At 37.5% G+C, this 10,792-nt stretch overlaps 1 protein-coding gene across 1 annotated transcript; it reads right to left on the reverse strand.

The window, feature by feature from the left end:
• Positions 1–690: 690 nt before the first annotated feature.
• LOC102000491 (putative olfactory receptor 2W6) lies at positions 691–1,629 on the reverse strand. The gene has a single exon (XM_005369896.2). It carries the CDS (start codon positions 1,627–1,629, stop codon positions 691–693), a length of 939 nt encoding a protein of 312 aa, XP_005369953.1.
• Between the last annotated feature and the right edge of the window lie 9,163 nt (positions 1,630–10,792).

A 10,792-nucleotide genomic window follows, 5' to 3' on the forward strand; every position in this document is an offset into this window, starting at 1 on the left:
GAAGTGGCCAAATGAGGGAATAGACCTTGGTGGCTAGCTTCAGGAACGTAATCTAACAGTTTTTAGCAAGGCAGAGGAAATGAGAGAGAAGGGCAAGGCCTGCCAGAGCCATGCTCCAGTAGGGTAGTGTCCCTTCTGTAACAACAATAAAAATGGATGTATGATAGCCCAGTTAACAAACAAGAACATGAGACATGATTTTTTGTTTTCATGTGACCACTATGTGCACTTGCATTCTTCTGAAAGGGTTAAAAGCTTTAATATTCATTCATAGCCACCTCCTCCTGTGTGTCTGTGTGTCTGTCTCTCATTCTCTCTCTCTCTCTGTATGTGCATCTGTGTGTCTGTCTCTCTGTCTCTCTCTCACTTCCATATCGCCTTATAATAACTGCTTTTCTCATTGATCTGATAAAATTACTGACAAAAGCAGCTTAAGGAAGGAAGGGTTTACTTTGGCTCCCAGTTTCAACACGCACACTCCATCACAGTAGGAACAGAAGGGAGCTGGTCACATTGCATCCATAGTCATGAACTTAAACATAGTGAAAGTTAACATAGTGCCAAACAAAATTCTAGCTACTAAGTGACTTCCAGAGAGATGGTCTTGAATCAACTGATTAAGCTGCCGGCCACAAGGACCGTTATTTCTTTAGCTCTCCACATTCTGGCTGGATTTTTTTCCCACTGGTCTCACATTTTGGCAGAATGCTTGTCTGTTCCTAGAATTCGCTTCACTGCACTTTTTACATCTTTGTTTCTTAAGGTGTAGATCAAAGGGTTAAGACTGGGGGTGACAATGGTGTAAAAAAGAGTAAAAAACTGTCCTTCCTCATGGGATATGGTATTCTGCGGCTTCATGTACATATAAATGAGTGTTCCATAAAACAGGGTTACTACTGTGAGGTGGGAACCACATGTATTCAGGACCTTTTTCCACCTTGCTGCTGCCTTGATCTTCATCACAGCCTGAGTAATGACTCCATAGGAGATGAGAATTAGTGATAGAGGTACTAGAAGAAATATAACTCCAAGGGTAAACACAACAACCTCAATTACTCTGGAATAGACACAAGCCATCTTGATCAATGCTGGCATTTCACAGAAAAAGTTATCCACTTCCCGGTGCCCACACCTTGGCAACTTCAAAGTCAAGGAGCAAAGAATTAAGGCACTGCCAAGACCACCGAGCCAGGCTGACAGCACCATCTTCTGGCAAAGAACAGGGTGCATTATAACTGTGTAGTGAAGAGGTTGACAGACAGCAGCATAGCGGTCATAGGCCATCACAGCCAAGAGGAGACATTCTGTGGCTCCCAGGTCCAGGGCAAAGAAGAACTGGAGTGCACACCCTCCGTATGTGATAGACTTCTTTGGACCCCATAGATTTACCAGCATCTGTGGGACAATGCTCGTCGTATAACAGAGGTCCACCAAGGACAAATTAGATAAGAAGAAATACATGGGAGTATGGAGTTGAGAGTCCAGATAGGACACTAAGATGATAGTCGTGTTTCCTACCAGAGTCACAATATAGAAGATGAAGACAACGACAGAGATGATGTGCTCCAGTTGGGGTCGACTGGAAAACCCCAGAAGGATGAAGTCTTCTCCAGAGCTGTTCATTTCCATTGCTCCTCAGGAAAGGCTAGGAAACAATACTATCATAACCAAACATGGAAAGTCTCTGGCTTTTGTCATGAGTATCTAAAATCCATCCATTTGTGTGTGTGTGTTCTTATTGTAGCATATTTAAAAATATTTGTCAATGACCAGAGCTTCTCCATGCTTACTTATATCCAAATATTTCTACAATGTGCTAAACTGAACTCAGTCCCTGTGCATTAGAAATCACTGAAAAGCAAGAATATTCAGTATCACCTCACCCATAGCTCTGTGTGTTTTGATTGTGTGTTAAAGCCATAATAATTATAAAAGTGATATCATATGCTGTACATATGTGTGTATGTATACATGTATGTATACATATGACTCAGAGCTTTGTGGTGTTACCTGTGCTGGCCTTGAATGGAAAAGATCTTGAAATTTTCCCCTGGAACTATGACATTTATCACTTGATTATAATAAAGCATTCCTTTATCAAAGGAGCTAAACTTCAAGCAAAAAGTTCTTAACTTTTTATATGCTCCACCACTTGACAGCATAATCCTTTTTGTGTGTGTGTGTGTTCAGTTACAAACGCCTACTTCCCAGCCGTCCTAACTACCATAGTCACACCACCATCACCTCTTCCTTCTCCTGTGAGTTTTTCTCTATTCAGAATCTTAGGCATTATGCTTTCTGTATCTATTTTAGGGTTCACAGCTACACTTTTTTGTTGTTGTCGTTGATGGTATGTCTTTGTTTCTCAAGAAATAAATAACCTTTCTAATGATTACCCTTTATGTGTTTTGTGCCACTTTGAATACCTTTAAAATGCTACATAGTCTGCTCAACTTTATGGATCTATTTCAGGGTTAAACATTGAACTAGTTCCAGAATCACAGCTGCATAGCAACAGCCACTGTCAGCTTCTGGTCCCTCACCCATTCCACAGAAGAGGCGAGGCTGATGATTCAGCAAGAGACAGTTCATACGACAAGCTGTAGAATGACGGTCCTTATCAAATTCAGTAGCAAGGGGATTTTTCTGGCTACTTTGGAGCCTGTTAGGAAAAACCATCACCTGGTTACCTCTAAAAGAGAAGCGATAAGGAATAATACTTTCATAAGCCTTGTTATTTCTGGGTAGTGTGACATATCCTTACACACATGCAAAGTTTAGCCATTCAGCATCTCCTTTGTCAGTGAGCTCTGACCATGAACTGCAGCTCTAGAGTTTCTTATATTTGTAGTGTTCTTATGGGCATGAAAATAAAACCTCATTTTCATTCAAATAAGATGATAATAAATTATCTCAAGTAAATCATTGTTATATAAACCTTAGAACATGGAAATATTTTAATTGTAAAAAGTGAAGTTTTATTCACAGATTATATGGAGTGAAGATGTAGTTTTCTTAGTACAAAAGAATAAATTTAGCTGAATATCAAGTTTTTGTATTAGTAGGATATTTTTATACCAATACGAAGTCAAGTATAGTAATTAGATAAACTTTTTCCTTTTTCTTTTGATGGGGGATGCTTTTTGAGACAGTTTCTTATAGCCCAAGCTGACCTTGAATTCAGGATCCCTCTGCCTTTACTTCCCAAGTGCTGTAAGTGTGGGGTTGCAGGCATGTGCCACCACCCCTGATAAATTCCAATCATGTACATGACATTTAATCCCAGTCGTAAACTGTGCATAAACTGTACTCTTGGGCAGTAATTTTACCTGTTTGAGTACTAAGATCTTCATATGTAAAGTGAATATACTATTCCCTTCTTCAGTGTGACGTTATGAACATTAATACTCGTGAAAGTTCTGGAATCTGAGCTTAGGTTTAATTTTAAAAAGACAGACTACCCACACTTCAAATAAGCACTATTCTCCCTGACCCTTTCACCTTCTGTGCTACTTGTTTTACATCATGGTTTAGAGCTAAACTCAAATGTCTTGCTTTCTTTAACCTGGCTTCTAAAATGTACAAATGTGCTTCTCTTCTGTGCACAAAAGTATGCACAACTGTAGCATGAGACACGTTCTGTTCAGAGAAACCGCAGGATCAGGAGCTGGCATCAGCTCCCGAAATGCTGTCATTACAAATTATATGTGCTCGTTGGGTTTCTTAAAGTGGAGAATGTTCAGAACTAAAATGCCACGGTTTCTAAGGTAGAAACGGACCTCAGAAGTTCTGACTCCAACTGTCTGCTGCACAGATGTTCTTTCCAAAGAACAGTCAACAGCTCAGGGACAGGGAAATCGGCTTTTCCTCTAAGTGGTGCCTGTTAGACTGAGCACAAAATCTCCTTTTTGGTGAAACCTAGGCACTAACTCTCTCTTTTAATTCCACAAGAAACACCAGAAATGGTCTAATCACCATAGCTTCCCATCTAATGTGGTTTAATTAATAAATAAGACAGATACAATGACAAAATAAGGAAGATGCTGAGTAGATAACCAGTCTAGTAACTAAGTGTGTATTGGATCATGTGACTTATCAAACACTGGAAGTCCAGAAATATGGCTCAGCAGTTAAAAGGCTCTTATTGTGTGAGTCTGAAGACTGAATTCTATGTTAGAACCCACATAAGGGTGAAAGGAGAGCAGTAACTCCTGGTAGTTGTTCCTTGACCAATATGTGCATATCACACACACACACACACACACACACACACACACACACACACACAGAGAGAGAGAGAGAGAGAGAGAGAGAGAGAGAGAGAGAGAGAGAGAGAGAGACATAGATAAATACATATATAGAGATAGATGATAGATAGATAGATAGATAGATAGATAGATAGATAGATAGATAGATAGATAGATAGATAATAGATAGATGCATTAAATACATCTTGTTTCTTTTAGCTTTAGAAGTTATTTTCAAATAAACCCTTATATTTCTCTTTACAGGAAGAGCACTTTATCACATGTTCCTTCAGCTGCCTGACCTGAATTTTCAAGTTTGTTTTGTTCCTGTCCAGGGGCCATCGTGGTTCACCCATGCCTCAAATTCATGAAGTCAAAGACAAGAGCAACATCATAGAAATTCAACACTATGGAAGAAAACTGGGAACATCTGTGATCCGGATACCTTTCTTAAACATACATCAGTATTTTCAGATGTAAATCTTACTGGATTTTCATAAAGTTTGGATCACTTAAGACCCTGGGCATCCTTAGTATAAATGCCCAGCAGAAATGCTCTTTGTAATTTCATGTTGTAACCTAAACATAGCATCATTCATATTTTAACCATTCTGTTTATCAGTGTAAGCCTTTGGCCTCAAATTTGGGGCATCATTTAAATAATAAAAGTGAGTATAATATTAAAAATAAGGCTTAGAATACTGTACTTGAAAACGTAGGTGGTCAAAAGTGGCAGCTACAATTTAAAACAAAGCTGATTTGTCTTTGGCATATTTCAGTTTCCAGTAATTTAACATATTGTTTCAATTACTAATGGAACAATAGTCAGTAGTTTTTAAGATAAATTAACTAAGCATATCTGGGCATAGTTTTATATATATAGTGATCTGATGAGAAAACAGAAACAAAATTTTGAAACCATCTTAATAAAACATGTTCATTTATTAATGATAAACCAAGATGTATATTGCTGTCATATGAAGTCCAAACAGAAAAGGATCAGGTCAAAAGAGTTAAGATCCTGGCTTCAGAAAACCTATCTCCTGCCACGGTCTCTGCCTCTGCTTTACCGTGTGAACTTCATCAGGCTCTTGGTTTCTTCACCTGCTGCTATTCAAAAAGCACCTGCTTTATTCAATGCTTGGAGGAGGCTTAAGTGACAGAAAAATCTAGAATACTTAGTAAGGTTCTTGATGCCTGAAGACCATTCAGAAACATCAAAACACACAAACTCTTGACCTTAAGTTTTTGTCCTCTCTCCTAAGAGGTCTCCAATGTGTCTGTATTATGTATATATGCTACACCTTTCAGAATTGTGTTTGTATGCTCAGCTGAGGCCCACACTGTCTGTGATCTGGTTTTGGGTCTTCTGTTGGATGCAGTAGGCAATACTCACCAGAGGACAGGATGGTTAGAATAAGATTCCAGGCAGGAAGCACTTGAAGTTGTCATGCTTTTCTCTAGACAAATGTGCCCGTGAGCCCACTATGATGATCTCTCCTTTCATTAATAATGCAGAGGAAGTTCTTGTGCAGAAAGATGTGAAAGTGCCAAAATTGGCACAAAATTGGGTTAGCTACCAGCTTTCTTTATATCCATCCCACAAACCTAGTCATACTTAAAGGTAATAGTTGGACTAAGATGTAATAGTAATAATATCTTTTAATTTGAATGTTGGATTAAAATTAGATATGAAAAAATAAAAAATGATTAAATCAGTTTTGGCTCGCCATATTTTGGTTCAATGTTTGAAATTGTTTACTGCATTTTCTTATTCATAATTACACCTTACATTTTGCATGAGGGCACTGTGTTGTTTGCTTTGTGTTCCAAGGCTACTTAACTATAGTGAAGAAGTACTTGTGTACAACTCTAAAGGCTACTTACTGTGTTGGTGTGGTTTAGGCCCAAGGGGAATGGTGTTGCACAGAGGTGATTAAGGAAATCTGTAACTATAGTCAGAATCCCGTCCAAATTCCAATTTTATAAAGGGTTCCCTTAAGACAATGGTTTCATCTCTTAATTTTGCTTTAGATTTTATTAATAAAATAAAATTTTATTAATTTTATTATAAATTTATATTTTATATCTAATTATCATTTTAATTATAATTTTAGTATGCCAAAATAAATTTTATTAATTATAAGAAGTTGGTTTCATAGGTTTACATACTTAGTATTGTATTAAGCCCATATTGAAAATTAGAAGTATTACATTATCTCTAAAAATTAAGAATATTTGAAATGTCTTTTGATTGATTTTGAAATGGATATCAGACTGAAGAACTTATCTAAGTGTTTCATCTATGGAACAGAAAATAGTTCGTCTCTTAACATATTTATGAAGTAATCATAATCATTAGTACATGAATTTTATCATCCTTGTTTAATGAATTAAAGTAACAGGTGAAAAATTCTTGAGGCTATCCCCAATTTGAGGACTGGAAACTTAGCAATAGGTTGGAGACTTCTGCCTTCCCACTCTTCTCCCATGCCTATCTGACTCAAAGGGAGTCATGGTAATGAATCATGTTCATTACACACTCACTTTAAAAATTAAGGTATATCTTACCCTACATTCATGTGGGAGTGCTTAAATAACATGTGTTATTAGACTTATTTGCTTTTAATTTAGGCAAAGAAAATATGCCACTTTGGGGGATTTTCGTCTTTTGCTTGACATTTTTATATGATTTATTCATTACACTGTACCCACCTGTCATTCACAGTCCATTCTGTAAGCATGTTATTACTATAGATTCCAGTGCTAATAGACATTCATGCATGATGATTTTCAGCTTATGTGAATGGTTCCATAATGATTACATAATGATCACTGAACATATAGTCAAAGTCTTTGTGTATTTGTGTCTACTATAGGAACTGCTGGATTATGGAATAAGCTAGGAGTAAACTTTACAAGTCATTTTTTCCCAAGGAAATTTTATCAATTTGTTCTACACTTATTACGTAGAGAGTATTCTTCTGATCTACAAACTCTGCAGCACAGCAGCACAGAAAATCTGTACTCCACAAAATTGGAAAACTTAAAGGAAATAGACAACTTTCTGGATAAATATCACTTACCAATTTTAAATCAAGACCAGATAAGCAAATTAAACAGACCTATAACTGCTAAAGAAATAGAAACAGTCATCAAAAGTCTCCCAACCAAAAAAAGCCCAGGACCAGATGGTTTCAGCTCAGAATTCTACAAGATTTTCAAAGAACTAATACCAATACTCCTTAAACTATTCCACACATTAGAAACAGAAAGAACATTGCCAAACTCTTTCTATGAGGCTACAATTACCCTGATACCCAAACCATAGAAAGACATTACTAAGAAAGAGAATTATAAACCAATCTCACTCATAAACATTGATGCAAACACACTAAATAAAATACTAGCAAATCAATTCCAAGAACACATCAGAACCATCATCCACCATGATCAAGTCAGCTTCATCCCACAGATGCAGGGATGGTTCAACATATGAAAATTTGTCAACCTACTCCACCATATAAACAAGCTGAAAAATAAAAACCACATCATCATCTCATTAAATGCCAAAAAAAGCTTTTGACAAAATATAACATCCCTTCATGATAAAGGTTTTGGAGAGAGCAGGGATACAAGGAACATACCTAAACATAATTAAGGCAGTACACAGCAAATCAACAGACAACATCAAACTAAATGGAGAGAAACTCCCAGGGATTCCACTGAAATCAGGAACAAGACAAGGTTGTCCACTCTCTCCACATCTATCCAATGTAGTTCTTGAGGTCCTAGCTAGAGCAATAAGACACCAAAAGGAGTGCAAAGGGATACAAATTGGAAAAGAAGAAGTCAAACTCTCGCTGTTTGCTGATGATATGATAGTCTACAAAAGTGATCCCAAAAATTCTACCAAGGAACTTCTACAACTCATAAACACTTTCAGTAATGTAGCATGATACAAGATTAACTAAAAAAAAAAAATCAGTAGCCCTCCTGTACACAGAGGATAAAAGGGCTGGGGAAGAAATCAGAGAAACATCACCCTTCACAATAGCCACAAATAACATAAAATATCTCGGGGTAACTCTAACCAAACAAGTAGAAGACTTGTTTGACAAGAACTTTAAATCTTGGAAGAAAAAAATTGAAGAAGACACCAGAAGGTGGAAAGATCTCACATGCTCTTGGGTAAGCAGAATTAATAACATAGTAAAAATGGCAATCTTATCGAAAGCAATCTACAGATTCAAAGCAATGCCCAGCAAAATTCTTCAAAGACCTTGAAAGAACAGTATTCAACATCATATGGAATAGCAAAAAACCAAACACAGTCAAACAATCCTGTACAATATAAGAACTTTTGGAGGCATCACAATCCCTGACTGCAAACTCTACTACAGAGCTACAGTACTGAAAACAGGCTGATATTGGCATAAGAACGGACAGGAGGACCAATGGAACCAGATATCAATCCACACATCTTCAAACACCTGATTTTTTTTTTATAAAGAAACTTCTGCTGGAGAAGTTGTTGGGAAAAGGGAACACTTCTGCATTGCTAGTGGGAATGCAAGCTGGTACCACCCCTTTGGATGTCAGTGTGGGGATATCTCAGAAACTTAGGGACATATGGATCATCCTGGGAAGAGGAATTAGATAAGATCTCCTGGTTAAACTGGGGTTGGGGGTGGTAAAGGGGAGAGGAGGGGAGATGAGAACATGAGAGAACAGAATGTTCAAGGGAGGAGAGGGATGGATGGGAAAGCAATAAAAGAGAGATCTTGATAGAGAGAGCCACCATGGGGCTATGGAGAAACCTGGTGCTAGGGAAATTCCCAAGAGTCGGCAACGATGACCCCAGCTAAGACTCCTAGCAACAGTGGAGAGGGAGCCCAAACTAGCCTTCCCCTGTAATCAGATTGGTGAATACCCCAACTATCATCATAGAGCCTTCATCCAGTAACTAATGGAACCACAAGCTGAGATCCACAACCAAGCACCTGGCCGAGCTCTGGGAATGCAATCAGAGAGAGGGAAGAGGAAATATATGAGCAAGGGAGGTCAAGATTGTGATAGAGAAGTCTACAGAGATAGCTGAACTCATGAACTCCAGACAGACAGCTGTAGAGCCTCCATGGGACTGAAGTTTAGACTTCAGAGGGGATATGTTGTGAAATAATCCTTTTGTACACTGTGAAGAAGTGTCACTCTGGTTGGTTTAATAAAAAACTGAATGGTCAATAGCTAGGCAAGATTTCCAGGCACAGAGAATGCTGGGAAGAAGGGGGGGAAGAGACATGGAGGTAACAGGAAAGCAGAATGGACAGACAGTACATAGATAAGGAAAACAAGTTTCAAGGCAGCGTGTAGATTAGTGGAAATGGGTAAATTTAAGTTATAAGAGCTAACTAAAAACAAGCCTAAGCTATCAGCTGAGCTTTCATAATTAATACTAAGTCTCCATCTCATGATTTGGAAGCTGGCTGGTGGGACAGAGAAAGATGCATTACATACAAACCCAGTAGGTGACAAGGAATATTAAAAATCTGAGCAGAAATTTTAAAGCTAAAAATAAAAAAAACAACACAAAGAATCAACAAGTCTAAGTCTAAGAGCCAGCTCTTTGAGAAGATAAATGAGATTAGCAGGCCCTTAGCCAGACTAAGTAAAATAAATAATGAAGACCAAAATTAGCAGAGTCAGAAAGGAACAGGGAAACATCAGAAGAGACACCAAAGAAATTCAGAGAAGTATAAGGGAATAATTTAAAAATGTTTACTCTATTAAGTTGGAAAATCTAAAAGAAATTAATGAATTTCTAGATTCAACTAAACCACCACGTTTAATTAAGAAGAAATCATCAACCTAAAGAGACCTATAACAAGTAAATAGACTGAAATAGTAATAAAAAGCCTTCCAGATAAAAAACAAAATCCAAGGCCAGATTGATTTACAGAAGAATTCTACCAGACATCCAAAGATCTACAATCAATATGTCTTGAATTATTTAAAAAACAAAACAAAAAAACAGAAAGAAAGGGAATAATCCCAAACTCTTTATATGAAGCCAGTATTATTCTAATACCAAAACTAGATACATACACAACAACAACAACAAAAAAGAAACTAAAGGCCAATATTCCTGAAGAACATAGGTTCAATGCCTCAATCAAATATTTGAAACCTTACACAGTGAGTTCCAGGACAGGCTTCAAAGCTACACAGAGAAACCCTGTCTAAAAACAAAACAAAACAAAAAAACTTGAAACTAAGGACTGCAATGGCTGAGTTTTCCCCTTACTCCACATCCTCTCCAACACTATCAGTGGTGGTTTTTTTTGTTTGTTTGTTTTGTGTTTTTTTTTTTTTGTCTTAGCCATTCTGACAGGTGTAAGATGGTATCTCAGAGTTGTTTTGATTTGCAATTCCCTGAGGATGTTGAACACTGGTGACAATTGTATGGCTGGGGCAGACTGCTGGGCCACTGGCAGTGACACCAGGATTTATCCCTAGGGCTTGTACTGGCTTTTTTGGAACCTATT

Source organism: Microtus ochrogaster, unplaced genomic scaffold (genome assembly GCF_000317375.1).
Source record: "Microtus ochrogaster isolate Prairie Vole_2 unplaced genomic scaffold, MicOch1.0 UNK66, whole genome shotgun sequence".
Lineage (NCBI taxonomy): Eukaryota > Metazoa > Chordata > Mammalia > Rodentia > Cricetidae > Microtus > Microtus ochrogaster.

What these genes read in the sequence shown, in the direction of transcription:
- LOC102000491 (XM_005369896.2), bottom strand. Translation starts at nt 1,629, where the DNA reads ATGGAAATGAACAGCTCTGGAGAAGACTTCATCCTTCTGGGGTTTTCC.